The 21929-nt window shown below is 40.6% G+C and overlaps 1 protein-coding gene across 2 annotated transcripts in view; it reads left to right on the forward strand.

Annotated features, from left to right (window-relative positions):
• The window catches only part of LOC114362393 (tetratricopeptide repeat protein 39B), a 32120-nt gene extending 12503 nt beyond the window's left edge, over positions 1–19617 (forward strand). The window contains exons 4-15 of one of the 2 annotated variants that reach the window (XM_028317780.1): positions 80–114; positions 613–714; positions 1239–1422; positions 1742–1899; positions 3821–3986; positions 6349–6510; positions 6794–6957; positions 8115–8276; positions 13387–13576; positions 16640–16800; positions 17476–17595; positions 18407–19617. In XM_028317780.1, coding sequence (XP_028173581.1) covers positions 80–114; positions 613–714; positions 1239–1422; positions 1742–1899; positions 3821–3986; positions 6349–6510; positions 6794–6957; positions 8115–8276; positions 13387–13576; positions 16640–16800; positions 17476–17595; positions 18407–18530 — 1728 coding nt within the window. In that variant the 3' untranslated portion in view covers positions 18531–19617. The remainder of the gene's footprint in view (positions 1–79; positions 115–612; positions 715–1238; positions 1423–1741; positions 1900–3820; positions 3987–6348; positions 6511–6793; positions 6958–8114; positions 8277–13386; positions 13577–16639; positions 16801–17475; positions 17596–18406) is intronic. The other variant, XM_028317782.1, reaches the window with a different exon arrangement.
• Positions 19618–21929: the final 2312 nt, after the last annotated feature.

Consider the following 21929-nt stretch of genomic DNA (forward strand, 5'->3'; position numbering starts at 1 on the left):
TATCATTATTCATTATTTAGCTTAATTTCCAATTAAATTATTTAGGTATTTTCATGAAAAATTACTACCTGTTTTTCAGGATGACTTCGTTGACGCAGTCGCAGAGCAGTCCAAGTTAGTATAGCAAATTAATTTACTTTCCTTCAAGCAATAATGTAATGAAATAAAAATTAAAGCACATTACCATGATTATTTTTATTAAGCCCGGTTTCCACCAAGGTACAGCGGAGCGGAGAAGTGTCGGGCCTTCAAATTATTCTAGAATTTGACAGCGGCGGATCTGTCCGGTGCGGAGAAGAGAAGTGGAAATAATGAAATTTGATTGATTATTCAAAACACTTCTCCGCTCTGCTCTTGGTGGAAGCCGGGCCTTAATCGTAATTACTGGAAAAAATATTGTGGTACTTATTTGCCTTTAATTTATATGGCTTCACCTGTAATTGCTCTGCAGAGAAACGCGAGGTGGGCTTTTAACTCAGGGCACGTGGGCCAACAACGTGATTATGTTCGGGGAGGCAAAAGTTTAATCATTTTCTAATTTCAGTTAATCAAACGTCTTCCAAATATATATTTCTTCTTCTTGTTATATAAATGATTTGTTTTCATCTACAGATGTGACATGGACTTGCAACTAGCATTTGAAGACTGTGAGGTTGCCATTAGAAAATTCTTTAATAACGATTTAGTGGGGGCTATGGACATCATGTCGCCATGGTATGTCCTTAATTTGTTACTCCATTTCAGAGTATTGTTGTTGTTTTTAATTGTTAAACTCAATTGGCTTTTTAAACTGACATGCCTTTTTGAGTTGCTCACTTATATGGCTATGAGTAGACCACATCGGTCACAGAACTGGTAATTGGTAGTGGCGACTGGCGACCACCAGTAAATGGACTGACTTCGATAACATTAAGGATGTTCGTTGCATCTACATATATTTTAATTCATAAGTCATCTTAAGCTTCAATCTGGAATAGTTTATGTATTTTATCATATTTACAATCAATTTTTTCATTTAAAAAAATATCCATCTATTTTCCGAGACATAGTCTCATTACAGTCTTAATTCTCTAACCTAAAATCCCCACCTTTAATCGGTTCTGTGGCATATAGGTATGACTGGCACATAGTTACTTTAGCTTGCTACATATTCTGTTTTTTGTTCCGTCCCAGATTTTATCTTATCTTCTATCTTTTCTCTGATTTTTCACAATAAATATCAACTTTCATGTTTTCAGGTGTCGCACGTCCCTATACCACAGCTTAGGGGCGTCCATTTTTGAGTTCATTCCCGCCATTCTTACCTTTGATCACGGGCAAATCAATCGCGCGTTATCAGCACTGAAGATCTGCATTAATTTATGCAACCAACACAGGCGGAATTTCACGCTTGTCGAGAGCATTGGCACCATTATCAAAAAGGTTAGCTAATCTTACCATCAAACAATACTAATCTTGATATTATTTCAGATTTAAGGTTTATCTTACAATACATAAGAGTTGTTTCCTTATCTTATCGACATCATCAGATATCTCGCCAATGTGTAACATTGTAACCAACGTGAGTCAACACATTCCTTGCAGCTAAAACAGCACAAATGCTAATATATCATTTTTTGTTTTGCTCAGCAAACAATTTGTTGCATTTTGCCGCAAAAATGGTCGTATTACAAAAATCTCTTCTGTTCTGTTTTTATTTCTTTACAATGACCATGTGATTTAAAGCTTATATTTCTTACAGCCCAATTACAGTTCGTACACTGACATGGAAGCTCACGCCGAGCTATGTTACGCTGAAGCCCTTCTACTGCAAGCCGCCATGACAATAATGGAGGGCGAGGACCTGACCGGCTTGATTAAAGGGACTATCAAAGTCAAAAGCTGTTACAACAGTTACAAGTAAATATATTTGTTTGTCAATAGCACTCAGCACAATAAACACCAAGGTTACAATGTAGGTAATTACTTTAAAAAATTTGAACGCCAATTATGACTATCTATTCAACATTACAATCGAAAACCTGACCGTATACCAGTAAATATCCTAACTATACTAATTTAGAGACCAATTGATAACACAAAATCTAAACCAAACCAAATAGGACTTGATAAAAAACTGGATTTCTTGATCAATTAACAAAATGTTAAGTTCTTTTATAAAAAAAAATACTTGAAACGTTGAAACCACGATGTTTCTTACTAACAAACTTATTTCCTTATAGCTCTATTCGAGATGGCCTTTAATTTTCATAAACAAACCGATAATTATGACGTGTACGTACAGGTAACAGAAATTCAGACTAACATTTACATTGCAAATTCGCATCTATTACAAATGTATAGATGCCATAGCGTTTAACTTAACTTGCCGTCGTTCGTTCTACAGATTGTCGCTTAAGAAACTATACTTATTCAAGATTAAGATAAGTATTATTGTGATGTGAGAAGTCAAGGTCAATTTTAGTTGTTTTGCATTAGAAACGCGTTATCTTTACACTTATGTACCTAAATTGTTCATTTAGATTGCATTATATTGCAAATCTTGAAGAGTCAAATTAGTTTCTTTTGCTCACACTACTGGTAATTACTAGAATATTTTTAAAATGCGTAGGTAAATACAGACAAATTGCGTAATTCGGAAATAGACATTAACAAAGGAAATATTACAAGACATTGGAAATAGAAAATAAAGACACATCTTACTTACATACCTAGAATTCACAAGTGTACAATGTAAGAATGTAAGTACATACGTTCGTTAGGTACACCAACTGCAACATACATATTTAAAAATAAGGAAGTTGTGTAAACTTTCCTTAACAACTTTACAAATGAGTCACTATTTAGATTCTTAATTATTATTATTAGGTACATATTTTTTTATTAAGACTCCCCGCAGACTACAAACTTTTTGTCGGCTGATAGTTGGGCCCGATTCTAATTTGTATGAAAAATCGGCCGATACCAATGTGAGAGAGAATGCCTTATGGCATTAAGCTCGCCTTTTTGTACGGAACATTCTTATGTGTGTGCAATAAAGTCTTTTAAATAAATAAATGTGCGCACTTTCATACATGTTCGTTCATACTAATTAACAGCCCGACCCAACTATCGCCTCTCTCTCCTCCGCTCCGTTTAACCACCCCAGACAAGCTAAATTACACCATATTGTCAATGACATTGAGCATATTTTTTTTAAATTCCTTCGCGAAGTAAAGCTTCTGTACGTAGTACCAGGCCTGTTCATCTCCGCGAGTTTACATCGAAAACAAAACACGCACGATGGCCCACCTACAGAATACTATTCGACAAGGCCTCACATACGAGCGAACATTGACTCACGCACGCGTATTCTTGTGTATGATGGAAGAAAATAAAGAAAATGGTGTACTAAATACTGTGCAGTATTTAACTGCCTAAATAATAATAAAAACACAGAATGTACTTTTTTAAGTTGCCTCAAGACACTGAGAGGTAAATAAGTAGTTAATATTATTCATGATAATTCATGCTAAATCATGTATTTCCTCCGCCATTTTCCGCAGTTTGGCACCTCACGTCACATCATTTTACCGAAGTCAGCCCTATAGCTTCGGCGCAGTGCCGATCACTGACGTTTGTCAACAAAATGGTGCTTGACTCTTGAGACAGGCTAAATTACACCATATTGTTAATGACATTGAGCATACATTTTTTTAAATACCTTCGCGAAGTAAAACTTCTGTACGTAGTACTTATTATTATTCTGTGGTAGTACTTATTATTATTCTGTGGTAGTACTTATTATTATTCTGTGGTTTAACTTCATGTTTTCTTCCAGAGACTGCGCGAAGATTCTAGAGAAAAAGAGGTGGGATAATGAAGAGTCCAAGATTCATTTCCACAGCGGCGTGCGGCTCGGAACGGCTACCTTCAACCTGATGATCTCGCTGCTGCCGCCGAAGATCATCAGCCTGCTGGAGTTCGTGGGCTTCTCCGGGAACAAGGTCAGGTTTATTTAACCTTTAACTATGGACGTGAAAAAATAATCACACTCCCATGGACGTCGGGTCTCACAGACCCCTATCTAAAATTCTTCTTATTTTCATATCTGAATTAATTTGAATTTATTAAAGAGTTGATATATATCTAATAACTATTAATAAAGGATTTAGTGGTAAATGTAATCAAATTTTAACCATAATTTAATTATTTTTTTGCAAATTTAAAAAACTTAGACATTTTTCAGTGTTAATTGACTTGCCATCACATAATAGGCTCCTTGATCACAGTCGATTATTAATAAATGAAAGTAATATTTTTTTCCTTGCTAATTAATAACCATGTAACATAAAAACATGAACAAAATTTCTGAAGGACATAAATTAAACATTTTGACAAGGGTTGAAGTTACTAAAATAATACACAGTGGCCTAGAACACTAAAAACAAATTATCTCTACAGGCATGTGTTATCTTTCTTTGAGAGCTTTGATAGACAAAATGTACACCATTCAGAATCGGAATCTGCAGCAATAGTGAATTCTAAGACATCTAAACTCAAAAGAATAATCGTCTACAAGTAATACCTTACTCCTAAAATGTTCTTTAGATAGTTGGGCTAATAATATAGCTGATGTACTCAGATACTTTCTGCCATTAAGTATTATTAAACTAGAGCAATTTACTTAAGATTATAATAATATAATAAAAAAAAATTATAGTTGACAAGTCACATCCATACAAGTATGTTTGTATGGAAATTATAGTCATCGGGTCTCCCAGGCCCGGAGAAAATTTTGGATGGTTATTACTCACGTAATAAGTGCCGGAAGACGCGATTTTATACCTCATCGGTCCAAACACAGTTAAAACTGAAGCTACTGAGATGGTCGAGAGCAGCACGTGGTGTTTAAACCGGAAATCGGAAAGGGGGGTGGGCCTCTGAGACCCGACGTCCATAGTTAAAGGTTAAACAATTTAATGCATTAAGTGTTTATCTGTAAATATTAAGTGTTTATTTTATTGATCTGTACAACTAACCCTGACTCTCTTTCTTTTTCTTTTCTTTCTTTATTTTCTGTATCGATTAATTCTTTTAAATGTATGTATATGTATATGAATGGATTACTTCTCGAGTGGCGACCATAATGTGGTCAAGCGACCTGCAGAACCTGCCTAGAATGCGTGTCATATATCGTTTTATTGTTGATTCTTTTACACGATAAGCCAATACGAGTACATGTGTATTGTGCAGCCTAAAATCAATGATAAGATCAGACCATATTATGGCAGCGTGCATCCTAGGTTAGCTGGTGAAGGTTGCGGGAATCCTTGGAAAACCTGTGGGAACCTAAAAGTGGTTTACCCGTTGCCTAATTTGTTATTACATAATACACTGTTGAGAACCAACAAAAGAGTTTTTAATGTTTTTTTTACTTTTTCTTACTAACAAAATAAAATCACACTTCACTCTGACAGCTGGAAAAAAGTCGTTTCATTTATACATTTTATCCATACATCATTCAATAATTCATACATTCAATAATTAATTTATGTCTTAAGCAACATACACGCTGTAAAACCCTGGTTCTCCTGAATAAATAAAAATAAGATGGAATTGATACAAAGACTCATTCATAAATTAATGTCCCGTGTCTTTTTATTTTAGTTGATAAAAAGACGTTTCTTCTTCTTATTCGTTACGCTCTTGGCAGAGCGGTCGTGGTCACGTTGAGGCGTTTAGGTATTTGCAAAGAATCGGTTATTATAGGTGGTTTCGTGTAGGCTTGTTCTTACTCGGACACTGAACGGATCGCTCCGAACTAGTACAATCGGTCAAATGAACTAGTTCGGTCTTATAGTACTATTAGTTCATTTTAGTACACTGATTCTATTAGGTAGATGGAACGAAAAAAGTCTTTGTTCCTATGCATTTATGGTCCAATATCGAAAAATATTCGCAACACAATTACAGAGCCCTACCCATCTCACTCGCGCTCACATGTCACTAATCTCACGTCTCATTCTAGCACTCTTAGTTAATTTTAGTACCGATTTTTTAATCAGATCGGACGAAAAACGTCTTTATTACTATCACCTTATAGTAGAATGTCGCAAAATACTCGCAACACACTCACAGAGCCGAATCCATCTCGCTCGCGCGCGTTTGTAACCAATTTCACGTCTCTTTCACACCTATTCATTCGTGATCAGCTGTACTAAAGTGAACTAAAAGACCGATTTGAACGACCAATACGGAATAGTTCGTTCTCGTTCACATAAAGGAATTGCTTCCTTTTGTACTTTAGTACATGTACTACACAAGCCTAGTTTCGTGGACACATAATAATCAAATTGTTGCTTTCAGGCTCTCGGCTTAGCTGAGCTGGAGGCTGGCTCCCGCGCGCCCGGGATGAGATCGGTGCTCTGCGATCTCACACTCCTTGGTTACCACCTCGTCATCTGCCACTTCATCGGCTCTACTGGCGACCTGCAAATATGCGAGAAGATCCTCAAGAAGGAACTTAAGGTATTTACATAACTTTGAGTAATAAGCACATATTTTGATTACTTTGTGTGTGAATTTCTAATGCGACACTGAGTTTAGAACTCAACGCATTAGTTCATCTCTATCATTTCTCTCATCTCTCTATATCTCTGTGGTTATGCTTTAAGCGGCTTCACAATGCTTACAATAGAAATGTACAGTTGTGTTCTCTTTCAGACGTTGACGTTGTTATGGCGTGGAAAGGAACGTTTGACGCTGACTTTGTGAATAGGACACCATAGGCTAACTGTAGATGATTTTCCAGGTGTACCCGAACAGCGTGTGGTTCCTGGTTTTCAAGGGGCGTCTGGAACTGCTGCGGGGCCTGTTCGAGCCGGCCATCGCGACCTACAACCGCGTCGTCCTCAACCAGGAGACGTGGAAGCAGTTCCGCCACGTCTGCTACTGGGAGATCATGTGGGTTAACGGGTAAGTTCTGTTAATTGTGAAAAATCTCATCATCATCATCATCATCATTTCAGTCACAGGACGTCCACTGCTGAACATAGGCCTCCCCCAATGACTTCCACATCGCACGGTTGGTAGCGGCCTGCATCCAGCGCCTTCCCGCTACCTTTATCAGGTCATAGCTATTCCTCCTCCGCCAACAGGAGCAGTGTCGTAAGAGGCGACTAAATCCTGTAGCACGAGATGGGCAGCAGCGTCTAGGTGCGAAACCTTATAAAAAACTGCGCTCGCCAACCCGCCTGCCAAGCGTGGCGAGTACTGGCAACTCCCCCCCCTGATGAACGGCAGAGCTAAAACCAGGCCCCCAGTCTCCGGCAGCCCCGTTGTTCCTGACTACGGTAGCGGTTGGGGTGACGACGGGGCGGGGGGTGCTAAGAATCCCCGGAGGAGGAATAGCTACNCTGAAAAATCTATAACGTTAAAATAACGGTACCGTTATAGCCAATGAGCTGCTGTCATAGTGACATTGACGCAATGTCAGTATCACACTAGAAACGTCAGAGGGACGCGCGCCGGATGACTCCCGCGTGCTTTTGTGCTAAGTGATGACTTGTATTTAAAAATAGCGGCCGTACTTCGTACGCGTGGACCCCGTTTTATCCTTAGGGGTGAAGTTTCGAGTTTTTTAGGGTTTACCCGGAAATTATTCATACTTTTCTCGCTGTAAAAACCATCCTTGGACTTCAACAAACATTTTAAAAAAAGAATTGGTAAAATTGGTCCAGGCGTTGTTGAGTTATGCGCTTACCAACACATTTTGCGATTCATTTTTATATCATAGAAGATAAGGCTTAAGCCTGAGAATAGATTTACCAGCCTCTTATAGTTCAAAGTTCTACTGAAATAAATTTTGAAGGCGTGGCGTATAAGAAATTAATGATGTTTTTTCCTGTAATTAATTTAATTTTCCACGGATGCCCACTAGCTGATTGTGACCCAGAGCTGATTATGAAAGCTTAATATAGTCTCAAGTTTACTCCTAACGTTTTAATTGACTTCTTATTAAAACAGTCGATAAACATCAGATACATTTTTATTGCACAATTTAACCATAAAAAACATAATATTTATTAATCATTTATGTGAATTCATTATTTACGGTTTAATCGTCCTGCCAGGCTTATGATGGACTGGCGCGAGGCTGCCTTATACGCCGGCAAGCTGATCGAGGAGAGCTCCTGGTCGCGCACCGTCTACTCCTACACGCGCGCCGCCATGCTGCTGCAGCTGGGCGACAAGCTGACCGCGGCCGAGAGGCAGCAGTGCAACGAGCTGCTCAGGTAACCCCGCCAGCTGACGACTGGCGCTGACCGAGGAGACTCCTGGTCGCGCACCGTCTACTCCTACACGCGCGCCGCCAAGCTGCTGCAGCTGGGCGACAAGCTGACCGCGGCCGAGAGGCAGCAGTGCAACGAGCTGCTCAGGTAACCCCGCCAGCTGACGACTGGCGCTGACCGAGGAGACTCCTGGTCGCGCACCGTCTACTCCTACACGCGCGCCGCCATGCTGCTGCAGCTGGGCGACAAGCTGACCGCGGCCGAGAGGCAGCAGTGCAACGAGCTGCTCAGGTAACCCCGCCAGCTGACGACTGGCGCTGACCGAGGAGACTCCTGGTCGCGCACCGTCTACTCCTACACGCGCGCCGCCATGCTGCTGCAGCTGGGCGACAAGCTGACCGCGGCCGAGAGGCAGCAGTGCAACGAGCTGCTCAGGTAACCCCGCCAGCTGACGACTGGCGCTGACCGAGGAGACTCCTGGTCGCGCACCGTCTACTCCTACACGCGCGCCGCCATGCTGCTGCAGCTGGGCGACAAGCTGACCGCGGCCGAGAGGCAGCAGTGCAACGAGCTGCTCAGGTAACCCCGCCAGCTGACGACTGGCGCTGACCGAGGAGACTCCTGGTCGCGCACCGTCTACTCCTACACGCGCGCCGCCATGCTGCTGCAGCTGGGCGACAAGCTGACCGCGGCCGAGAGGCAGCAGTGCAACGAGCTGCTCAGGTAACCCCGCCAGCTGACGACTGGCGCTGACCGAGGAGACTCCTGGTCGCGCACCGTCTACTCCTACACGCGCGCCGCCATGCTGCTGCAGCTGGGCGACAAGCTGACCGCGGCCGAGAGGCAGCAGTGCAACGAGCTGCTCAGGTAACCCCGCCAGCTGACGACTGGCGCTGACCGAGGAGACTCCTGGTCGCGCACCGTCTACTCCTACACGCGCGCCGCCATGCTGCTGCAGCTGGGCGACAAGCTGACCGCGGCCGAGAGGCAGCAGTGCAACGAGCTGCTCAGGTAACCCCGCCAGCTGACGACTGGCGCTGACCGAGGAGACTCCTGGTCGCGCACCGTCTACTCCTACACGCGCGCCGCCATGCTGCTGCAGCTGGGCGACAAGCTGACCGCGGCCGAGAGGCAGCAGTGCAACGAGCTGCTCAGGTAACCCCGCCAGCTGACGACTGGCGCTGACCGAGGAGACTCCTGGTCGCGCACCGTCTACTCCTACACGCGCGCCGCCATGCTGCTGCAGCTGGGCGACAAGCTGACCGCGGCCGAGAGGCAGCAGTGCAACGAGCTGCTCAGGTAACCCCGCCAGCTGACGACTGGCGCTGACCGAGGAGACTCCTGGTCGCGCACCGTCTACTCCTACACGCGCGCCGCCATGCTGCTGCAGCTGGGCGACAAGCTGACCGCGGCCGAGAGGCAGCAGTGCAACGAGCTGCTCAGGTAACCCCGCCAGCTGACGACTGGCGCTGACCGAGGAGACTCCTGGTCGCGCACCGTCTACTCCTNAAAAAAAACACATTTCATTGAGTATTATGGTATTTTGTATATCTAATAGATGGAATACAATGCTGTCACAACTCACCTCGGTACCTGTCACAACTTACCTCGGTGCTAGGAGAGTTGTGACAGAGGGAGTGGTCTAAGATTTTGGTGATTTTCTTAGAAACCCCAATACTTTAGTTAACTTTGGTGATTGTTTTGAAAACAGAAGGAACGGCGCTACATTAATTTGTATGATTCATAGCTGTGGAATGTTTTTTGAGCGAGATATGGCCCCTAAAGTAAAAATTGTCACAACTCTCCTAGGTCTCCCCTACTCGAAACAAATCACGTTTGGAACTCTGCCATCATCCGCAATTGACAGTTCATATCACTCACTTTATAGCTTATCCCTTTATACAAAACAACAACAACACGACATTCATTGACTCAAGGCGGTACGAAGATCGCGGCTCAGCTTGAGGACATTTTACTCTGCGCCATAACTACATGCTTGATATCCATATTGATATCAAATCAAAAATATTTATTCAATTTTGCCCAGTATTTTAGCACTTATGAACGTCGAAAATATTTAAAAGAAGGTAGCCCATATGCGGCACTCTACACGTCTCCTTATCTTTTGGCCGCTACCTACCACTGTAAAAGGTGTCAGCCACAGGGTTTTGCTTCACAAAGTGTAGCTTGTGTTATTATATTTACCTATTATGTATTACTTTATCAGCAGTTAGCACTCGGCCGGCTCTTAAGTGGGTCGGTCATTGCCCTCGAGGGTCGTGATGCGTATGCAGCTCGCAGTAGTAAACAAAATATAATTTCAAAATAATGTTGATAAAAAATATAGGTATTTTCACTAAACGTTACTTGGTGACAAAACAAACAAATGTTTTTTATAACACACAAAAACATGTTGATCTCCTGTTGAAATGTCAAGTCAGAATCTGATAGTAAATGTGTCAAATAAATTAGTAAATTATGTATAGTTTCTATTACAACATGAGTTATCATTCCTTACAATCAAGAAAGGTCACTTTAGGTTAACTTCAATCTGTGTTAAAGAGGCTCCAACTTCCAACCCACTACTACTTGAGTACGTGTAATAATAACGCGTAAAAATAACTTTGTGTTGGGAATTTATTATCTAACAGGTCCACATTATTATTTGGGTCTATGTATCTATGTGATAAACAAAATTAAAGATTAATGTTTAAAGAAACCTGGAAGCACTTACAATCCGTTGTTTTGTGATTCCTCCCAAATATGAACAAATTAAATACGTCAGACGAACTAGTCTAGGATTCTTGTAATTCCTTTTATGTATAAAAAGCAATAAACGTTTTTTATTATTATTATTATAAGTATCGACGATCGGAGGAGATATAACAGCCTGTACTGACGACAAAATGTGGTCTAACTTCATGTTTAAAAGATCTTCGATGGCATGGTCACCCTACACCCTAAACTCTGGTCAATAGTTTCAAACACCATGGGCCGACTATGCTTCTGTTCCCTTGCCCCCATGTCACATGTATATTCTAGGAACGCGTCATCACAAATGTGCAAATCCGCCGCTTAGAAGCTCTCACTCCCATTACGTCACTATGTACAGTCGCGTTGTACAGTCAGCGTCAAATAGTTCGTCGCACTCAAAGTGACCAAAAAGTTGACAACACTTATTCTTCTTCTTCTTCTTTGGTTTATGGCGATGAACTTGTGTTTTTTCGCCACTGAGGGCACACTATTCCGCCAATGTCACGTGCGCAGCTTTTACACGGAGGATGTTATGAAAATAAATAATTTTGTAGCTGCAATCTAAACAAACTTATATACCTAAAACAAACAGACATCACAAATAAGACAACACAATACGTGAAAATAAAATATAAAAATAACAAACAATTATGGGAGACAAAAAAGGGATGTTTTTGTTGCAGGAGACAAATTAGGGAAAGAAAAAAAAATTGACATTCAAAGGGATAATTTAAAAATGATTGCCAAACAGTATCATCTACCTACAAATTAATTTTGTTTATGTTAATGAATTTAACAAGGGATTTTAAAGTGGAAGGGTTATTACAATTAAGTACACACTTAATGTTAGTAGGGAGTGGGAATTTTTTGGGAAGAAAATCAAACAAGGAGGCGCCAATTTTGGGACAATTGAAAAATATATGGTTGGTTGATCCCTCATCTAAGCCGCACTCACATAGGGAATTATCTTTAATCCGCATTATTGCAAGGTGAACCGGTGTACAAGCATGACCAAGACGCAAGCGACAGATAATGGAAACAGTCCTTTTAGATAAGTGGTGATATTTAAAGAACCAGGGTCTTGTGGGAATGCTCTGTTGGATGTCTGCATAATATCTACCAGCCAATCGTTTAGACTTTTCCCAATGAGTGTTCCATGATTTGTAAAGGTGACTGCGTGGCAGGGAGGAAGCGTCATGCGCATATAACTTGTAATGTTCCAACCTGCCAGTGGTTATAGCAATTTTTTTTTTTTCTTTGACATTTTACACTGCGCTTCTAGTCCCAAACTAAGCAAAGCTTGTACTATGGGTACTAGAGAACGGATATAAACATACTTAAATACTTTTTTTTTTTTGTAAATACATACATAATTTTGGCGGATGAGTCTACTGTTTCATTACCAGGAATTCCTCGATGACTTGGGATCCAGGCCAAAACGACTTTTAAATTCAGCTGATTACACTGATATAGGGCTTCTCGAATTTTGAAAATTATAAAATTATTAGAAATTTGGAGTTGGATTTGAAGGGATTGGCTAAAATGGATTGAAGACAGCTTAAAGAATCGGTGAAAATCAGAGTGTTATTGAGTTGATGAGACATAATATAGCGAATAGCTTCAAGTATAGCAACAGATTCTCCGGTGAACACTGATGTAACAGGAGGACACTTAAAGTTATTTTGTATGCTGGAATCCATACTGCAGCACCTGTGCATCCACCTTCGTCCAGCTTAGAAGCATCAGTATATATCTTGAGCCAGCCTTGCCAGTGTTCGTAGACAATATTGATAAATTCTTGGCCAGCAGAACATGAATCTTTAGTTATACCAAAGTTTAAAATAATCGGGGGATGGTAAAGAAGAGATTCAAAGCTGTTGGAGAAAAGGGGATTCAATGTAATTTTTTCGATCGGAGTGGGGAGACGGCTGAGTTGCAACATCTTACTTTAACTTTGACAAACGTCAAAATCTGTCAAACTCCATACAAAAAACGTTTATGGATCGTGCCATCCACAAAGACTCGCCCCACCATATTCTTCCGCTAATGTGTGAGTGTCATTTATCGGTACACGCTAAATTATCCATGAGTGCACTTATGGATACGCACGCACGCTACAACAACGCTTCCCCCGACCAAACATTGGTGGGGCGCGTCTTCGTGGATGAAGTTAGATGTGGCGGAGTTGCGCCACATCTAACAGCCTAATTATATCAAAGACGTGTTACGAACTTTTTGGCTACTTTGGGAGTCACGAACTATTTGACTGTACAACGCGAAATTGTTAGCGTACAAGCACAATGTGTAAATCCGCTGTCAACTTGTGTTCTTTTGTTCCAACCTCACACGTAACTTCCAGGAACGCGTCGTTCTACAAGCAGCGCATCGCCGGCAAGTCGCTGCCGATGGAGAAATTCATGATCAAGCGGTGCGCGCGCTACGTGGCGCAGGGCGGGCAGCTCATCCTGCCCGGCGTCGAGCTGCTCTGTCTCTGGAACATGTTCCATATTCTGGCCAAGAACAACCGCGGCGCGCAGAGCATTCTCAAGGTAGACATTTGTTTTTTTGAGTTAGCGACAGCGCACACTGGGCGACAGACGAGACGCGCGCGCCCGACATTTGAGACATTTCATACATTCGCTGTCGTCGCGCCGTCGCGTCTCCGCGACTTCTTGTCGCCCAGTGTGCACAGTCGCTTATGTTATGGCTTGCATTCTCAAAGTAAACTTTTTTTAGGTCAGGTTATGGCTTACTTTTGCACATGTGATAAAATGTATATTTCAAGTTATCAGAACATTCAAAATAATGATTACCCCCTTTTCCCTTGATGAATTCGATGATGTGGCTCATTATTGAGACGTTGCGCGGACTTAAGAATAAGAATACTTTATTCAGTATAAGAATACAGTAGGTACATAACATTAACCTAGAAGCTATGCTGAAGAGGCGTCCGCTGAGCAATATTCGCGACATAACAAGTGCCATTTCGAGAAGCTGGTTTTCAGCGGGAACCAACACACGATGAGGATTGCGGAATGCGGATTGCGCGTCTTCTTGACCGAGATCATACCGAGGCAGTTTACAGACTAGGCCTGCTTCTTGAGAGACATTGCACCGTTTTGTTTCATTGACCCCAATGATATTAAAGAACTATAGATATGTTACGTTCATAGAAATTACGATTTAAATCCGTGCCGAGCTATTCCAAATTGCACACATTGACAAATGTAACTGATAAGTGAAACAAAAGATACGAAATAGCACGCAAATGAAAGAGATAGCTATAGTTTTAACGATTCTGCACTAACTAATCTATGTCCGCAGCGCACGCATCCTTATCGCTCTAACGTCAAAACAAGATCGCTTTCTCTTTCTTAACTTGAACATGGCGCATGGCGTCTTGATTGTTTGCATATACAGTGTGAGTCACGTTAAAGTGTACATATGAATTAATTTTTTATAGAATTTTTTTTGTTCCAATTACTTATTCTAAAGAAAACATAATAACTTTTAAACTAAGCGGTATATCTTGATAAAATAAAAACAGTAATAATGCTAAATAACAGGCAATACTAAAAAAATACATAAAATACACAAAAAAGCCAACAAATAATAAAAAAAATATACTTTTTGAAAAATATCCGCTTAAAAATTCGTGTTTTTTTGGTTATTTGATAAATTTCTCCAAAAAATGCCCCTATAACCGGTAGTTTTTATTACTTTGTATTATTCTCTATCGTATTACCTTCGTAAAACGAAAAATCGCATGTCTCTATCCCTCTCCTGGTCGCGCACCGTCTACTCCTACACGCGCGCCGCCATGCTGCTGCAGCTGGGCGACAAGCTGACCGCGGCCGAGAGGCAGCAGTGCAACGAGCTGCTCAGGTAACTTCGCCAGCTGACGATGACTGACGCTGACCGAGGTAGGGTTGCCAGGTCCTAAAACATAAAAGCCGGACTCTGTGCTTCACGGTTACCCAACATCCTGATGCGTGCGCTTGATATATTCTGTAGCTCGACTTTCGCCTGGCGCGGCAACCACATAAAAAGCCGGACACCTGGCAACCCTAGCGAGCAGACTCCTAAATTAACGTGTAGGGGAGACCTAGGAGAGTTGTGACAGAGGTGAGTTGTGACAAGGACGATTTCTCCTTACTTAATATAGTTAGGAAGCTGGTAAAAACGCTGGTTTGTCGCATTTAAGACGCTCTTCTTGACTAAGTACCTGCGGGCGGCGCAAGAGGCACGGTTACGTGAATATGACGTCTGTGTACAAAAAAATGCGAAAAGTAAGTTTATCTTCAAAATTGTATTTCAATTTATATCATGTTGTAGTATATGTGCACTGTTGTGTTATTTTTTCACAAGTTGCATGGTTATTCAGGTCTCAAAATGTAGCACTGATCTTTTGTGTGCGCATCGTGTTTAGAAAATAAAAATTATTATTCAAACCAAGTCGTCATTTTAAACACCTAGGAGAGTTGTGACAGGCTGTCACAACTCTCCTAGCTTACTGAATTTTTCTGATGGGCCATTTCCACGATGTTTTTAGACGTTTTTTTTTGTGTGTTAGTAGGTTCATAATTTGTATAATTGCATGCTGTTACTCTTTTGATTCAGAATGCCTAATAACTATACATGAAAGCCATATAGAGGAACTGTTTGCTAAAGTCGAAATCTAGGACNTAGTTGAATGATAGTTCTGAGATACCGGAAACATTATTTTCAGACGTTAGTGGTGTAGCGCAAACCCGTAAAATCACTTAAAAAAATTAAAAATGAGACAAAAAAAATGTCTCATAGCAATACGTCTGAAAATCTTTTTTATTAGTAAATTTTGGTTATTTGATGCGAACAAAACAATTTTCAGACGGAAATGTGAACGCATTAAATTTTGAGACCGTTTTGAAAATGTTAACAAATTTTACCGATCGGTATCATAGCAATATGTCTGAAAATTGTTGGACATGATAAAATAAGTTGTCCACATGTGCAAAAAATTTATATCAGACAAATTAAGTGTAGCACCTTCTCTATCATACAACTTTTTGATACACTTAAAGTGTCTGAAAACAGGTTTTTGGTAATCATGGCAGCAATACGAAAAGTTGAAAAAAAAATTTATCCGTATTGCTATGATACAGGTCGGCTAAATTTGTTGACATTTTCAAAAATGCGCTCAGGCTATATGCTACGCGAAAAATGTCTGAAAACAAACTTTTTCGTAATACAATTATAAAATCTATGTACATTTTCACTATCAGACGTATTGCTATAATACCGACTGTCTTTTTTTTTTGACACAGCAGAAATGGCCTCCCACGCAGTTGCTACACTTTCGACCGTTACTACACACCTAGTCGGGTTCATAATCATACAATCTAACGATTTTATAGGGTTTTTGCCGTATTGCTATGAGACATGGTTTTGGTCGTGGGCTCTCGTACTATGTGGTACGCACGCGATTGCGCACGACGCAGGCCACACGAAGACTAAACACAAGACGTCCCAATTGGGACGTATTTGAGTATTCACAGCGCGAGCGCTTATAACATATCTGCTTTTGTTTTTATACTATAATATCATTGATTGACCCTCATGCACATTGACAGCTGATCGAGTCGACTCGCGACCGGCTGGAGTCAGGCCCGCAAGAGTGGATGGCTGGCTACGACGCGGACAACCGCGCGCTCCTCCGCTACCTGCACGGCTGCTGCCTCGCCGCCATGGGGCTGCCGCGGCTGGCGCTCGAAACCCTCGACTCGGTGTTCCAGTGAGTACTCCAGGCCAGGGATGTTATTTATATCCGTAACCGTAACCGAAACTTTCGGATATCCGAAATAAAAAAATATCCGTAACCGATATAATATTATTTCTATATCCGTAACCGTATCCATAACCGAAACTACATATCCATCCATCTCCAGGCACTGACCTGTGCTGTGGCCTAATTCACGTATTCTGACAGGCAAGATCTCGCTGACGTTCAGAAGTCGTCCCATTGAAAAACAGTTCTAAATCCGTATTCACAAGGGTCATTTTGATAAAACGATTACTCGATAAGATCGCAACTTCAGTGTTTTGTTGTCGTTGAAGTTTTGTTACGTCGTCCCATTGAAAAACAGTTCTAAATCCGTATTCACAAGGGTCATTTTGATAATACGATTACAACTCAGTGTTTTGTTGTCGTTGAAGTTTTGTTACGTGAATAAGGATACTTATCTTCTACATTTAGTAGTAATTTAGTTCTTACGATCGCTCGAAACAAATAGTGTGATTCCATACTTTTGCAAGGTCGTCTTTCATTTACATTTTACATTACCCTTTCACTTACTAGAATTATTTCTAAAAATATCTCGTTGTTCTTTAAATAAAAATTAAAAATACATATTGATTGTAAAATATGACAAATCATTATAATTTTTTCATTTTTCTTTTTTTTTTTCAGATTGAAGAATGACATAAAAGAGGACACTTTCTTGCTTCCGTACTCGGTCGCTGAAATGGCCATGTGCCATTATCACCTTGGCAACAAAGACCGCGCCATACAAATGCTTCAGGATGCCAGGTAAGGATAATCTCATCATAATTTCAGCCCATTACCCATAGTCTACTGCAGGACGCCTTTCTCAAAGTCTCAAATAATGATCTCCCACTTCTTTTACCGTCGCTAGCAGCCGCTACCAACCTTCTGGAAAAAGTTCATCATCATTATTTTGTAATCCGTACTCTCCAATATGGCAATTTGACATGATTAGATAATGGACAACTTTATATAGCAATTTACGATTTTCAATGCCTAGAAGGTATTAACGATAAATAAAATACCGTATTTCATAAGTACTTAGAATGATTTATGAATGTTAAACGTCTTTAGAAGCATCAAAAGACATTATTATTTTAGACGTATCACTCGTTTTAAATCCCTAAACTGGTAATAAGATAAAAAAGATCAATGATAAGACAACTACAGATGCGTCACTCCTAGCTAAATGAAGCACGACAAATAATAATTATGGAACTTGATTGGCGTGATTTAAATGACAGGTGTCACCCTACAGCATTATCCATTAGCAATAAATTACCGTTATACAATGAGGGCTATCGTTTTTATACTCAACAGTTGGCACCCCTGGCGATTGACAGGACCTTACTCTACAGTGGCGCCATCTTGATGAGTACAAATGCGATAGTCCTCCTACCACTTTCGTGCTCACCAGTTGGCGCCACTGACTTCGCTACTAGCAAGTGACAGGACCTTACTCTACAGTGGCGCCAACTGGTGAACGCTAAAACGATAGCCCCCATTGACAAAAATGTTGGCAAATTGTCTCCGGCGTAATTTCAATACCCTCAAAAACGTATTGTTTCCATTTCAGGAAAAAATATTCGGGATATTCCCTGGAGTCGAGGTTACACTTCCGCATGCATTCCAAGATGCAGCTGGTCAAGAGCAGCTCCCCCGATAACTCGGCCTCCAGCAAAGCCACCACCAGCGTGTAAACTGACAACCCTGCGATTAAGGGCGCCTTCAAATTTGCCGCAGGGTGCAGCACTGTAGCCGCACTGCTGTCGCTAGGTTTGAGAATAGTAGTGTTATACATTTAGTTGCAGTATATATTAGTATTACTATTAAAACGAAAAAGGATTTTCGGCAAAAAATCACGTGAGCCTGAGCGCAGTCACTAGTCGATCGATGAACTGATGCGTGGCCGCAGCGCGGCACTTTGCGGCATATTGAAGACGCCCTAACAACCATTCGAATATTTCCCGCTTATACCAAATCAAATTAACATCATTGAATCAATCATATTGCTTACGTCTTCTCGTAGCTGCCATTATAAATGGTGCCCTACTTTTATACTTTTTATATAACCCTTTATATTAAATAGGCATTATAATAGTATCCATTTGAAGTTTGAACTATATTTTCTATAATATGTATACCCAAACAACGCTTTCATAACAACTGCCTTTGCGTGAATTTCTTGAACGTACACAATGTTTTACTTTATGTAAGTAAACAAATATTCTAAAATATATAGATACGTCATTATAGAAATAAAATTACATTGTACAAAATAGTGAAACAGATTAACGACTGACGTACAATATATCTCGAATTTTAATTTTAGTTATAACATTTCAATGATGTTTGGCTCGAACGAATTACCTACTTTAGATGCCAAATTATATTTAAATAAGTTTCTTAGAAAATATTAACGTCCTGAATCTGAAAAGCTGTCCATGACTTGTGTAAACCAGCACTGACTGCAAGTTTCAATTAAATTACAATCATTTTACGAAAGAATTTTGATTCGATACGAAAGAAATTTGATTAATGTGACGTCACGTGTGACAGTCTCTGCACACAAAAAGATTCACACTAGCTTGGATTGCTACGTATACAGGATTTGAAAAGTTTCTAATATATTAAGTGCACTGAAAATAATATTACGTACCTACATCGTTAAAAATATACCTGATCACTGTCTCATTAGCATATCCTTTATGATTATCAAAAAAATATACAGGGTGGAAACGATAAGTGATCTCACCCGATTATTTCTAAACTATACAAGATATCGAAAAACTGGAAGATGGAAACATTAAATTTTTAGATAGATCCTGTTTATTCTGTAACTTAATATTGATACCATTGGATAGAGCTCGTGAAGCACTTTTAGGATCAGTAACCAGTTTTACGATATCTTTTGTAGTTTTTAAGATTATGAGGCTGTACCAAATGTATGGAAGCCGGAAACATTGAATTTTCGGATAGATCCAGTTTGTTCTTTAACCTATTATTGGTACCGTTTGATAGAGCTCATGAAGCACTTTCAGGATCAGTAACTAGTTTTTTAATATCTTGTATAGTTTAGAAATAATCGAGTGAGATCACTTATCGTTTCCACCCTGTATAATAAACCAAGGATTTCTGATATTCTAAACTAAAACATATTTGAATATGGAATTACATATTAACAATACTAAAAATACATAGGTACATAATTATTATGTTAACCATAAGAAATACGTCAATTCGGATTAATTCTTAAAGGCGGTTAATTTGCTCAGTTTCTACACTCGCGAGCAAAACTATGGAATCACTTACATGAAGTTGTTTCCACGCGAACTTGTGTACTAACGAATTTGTTAGTAACAAAAAAGTGGCACCATTTTAAAGATTAAACTTTTATCTTTAAATTGATACCAATTTCATTTAAATCACACCAGTATTTAAAAAGATATCCCGGCTGATGTGAAGAAGTAACGAAAAAGACATGTATGAACTGTTTGATACGTCGCGAGTTGCGGCCTATTTACCCCCTATAAAAGCACGCGTTTTCAGATTTTTGCTTTCACACGTTGATTCATACACATCTCCGCTTCTTTTGACACCTTACCTGGGATTCTACACCTTCAGAAGCAGCACAAATCGTTGCACTATTGCAAGAAGGGCTCAGCCAGCGGGCTGTCGCACGTCAGCGCCACATAAGCCAGTCCTGGGTTTCGAAAGTTTTAAGACGCTTTCGGGAGACTGGTGGCTTTATCCCGAGACCAAGTTCTGAACAGCGCCGGCGCACATCGCAGAGGGAAGACCGTTTTTTCCTGTCAACCTCTCTATGAAATCGTCATTTGACTGGAATCGATGTCCATCAAGAGCTCAGAAATGTTCGTAAGATAGCTGTTAGCGAGTAGACAGTTCGTCTAAGATATAAGCAATAGAATTTGACTCCAAAAAGGCCTGCCACAGGCTCGAAACTGACGGCAGGTCACCGATAAGCACCCTTTCAATTTGCTCGTACACATCTCGATGGGAAGGCGAGTAATGGAGGCGAGTTCTGTTCTCCGATGAATGCAAACTGTGTTTGCAGGGCAGCAGTCGAAGAGGTCGGGTTTATAGGCGGCCTGAGGAGCGATTTGTGCAGTGCTGGTTCGCTGAAACAGTGGCTTATGGGGGTGGCTTGCTCGACTTAACATCGAGATGTGTACGAGCAAATTGAAAGCGTGCTTATCGGTGACCTGCCGTCAGTTTCGAGCCTGTGGCAGGCCTTTTTGGAGTTAAATTCTATTGCTTATGTCTTAGACAAACTGTCTACTCGCTAACAGCTATCCTACGAACATTTCTGAGCTCTTACTGGACGTCGATTCCAGTCAAATGACGATTTCATAGAGAGGTTGACATGAAAAAACGGTCTTCCCTCTGCGATGTGCGCCGGCGCTGTTCAGAACTTGGTCTCGGGATAAAGCCACCAGTCTCCCGAAAGCGTCGTAAAACTTTCGAAACCCAGGACTGGCTTATGTGGCGCTGACGTGCGACAGCCCGCTGGCTGAGCCCTTCTTGCAATAGTGCAACGATTTGTGCTGCTTCTGAAGGTGTAGAAACCCAGGTAAAGTGTCAAAAGAAGCGGAGATGTGTATGAATCAACGTGTGAAAGCAAAATCCGAAAACGCGTGCTTTTATAGGGGGTAAATAGGCCGCAACTCGCGACGTATCAAACAGTTCATACATGTCTTTTTCGTTACTTCTTCACATCAGCCGGGATATCTTTTTAAATACTGGTGTGATTTATATGAATTTGGTATCAATTTAAAGATAAAAGTTTAATCTTTAAAATGGTGCCACTTTTTTTGTTCCTAACAAATTCGTTAGTACACAAGATCGCGTGGAAACAACTTCATGTAAGTGATTCCATACTTTTGCTCGCGAGTGTAGATACCGTACTTTTTTTATTTAAATATTAAATATGTATATCTCTAAAATTAGAAAATAGGCTTCTATGAAGCTACATATTACCCTTACTTCTAAAAATCGACCGTCTATACATGTATTTTTGCAATTATGTTATGAATGAAGTTATATTGATAGTAGGTACATAATAACCAATTCGTGTTTTT

The sequence above is a fragment of the Ostrinia furnacalis genome, unplaced genomic scaffold (genome assembly GCF_004193835.3).
Source record: "Ostrinia furnacalis isolate ACB-3 unplaced genomic scaffold, ASM419383v2 OfSCF6453, whole genome shotgun sequence".
NCBI lineage: Eukaryota > Metazoa > Arthropoda > Insecta > Lepidoptera > Crambidae > Ostrinia > Ostrinia furnacalis.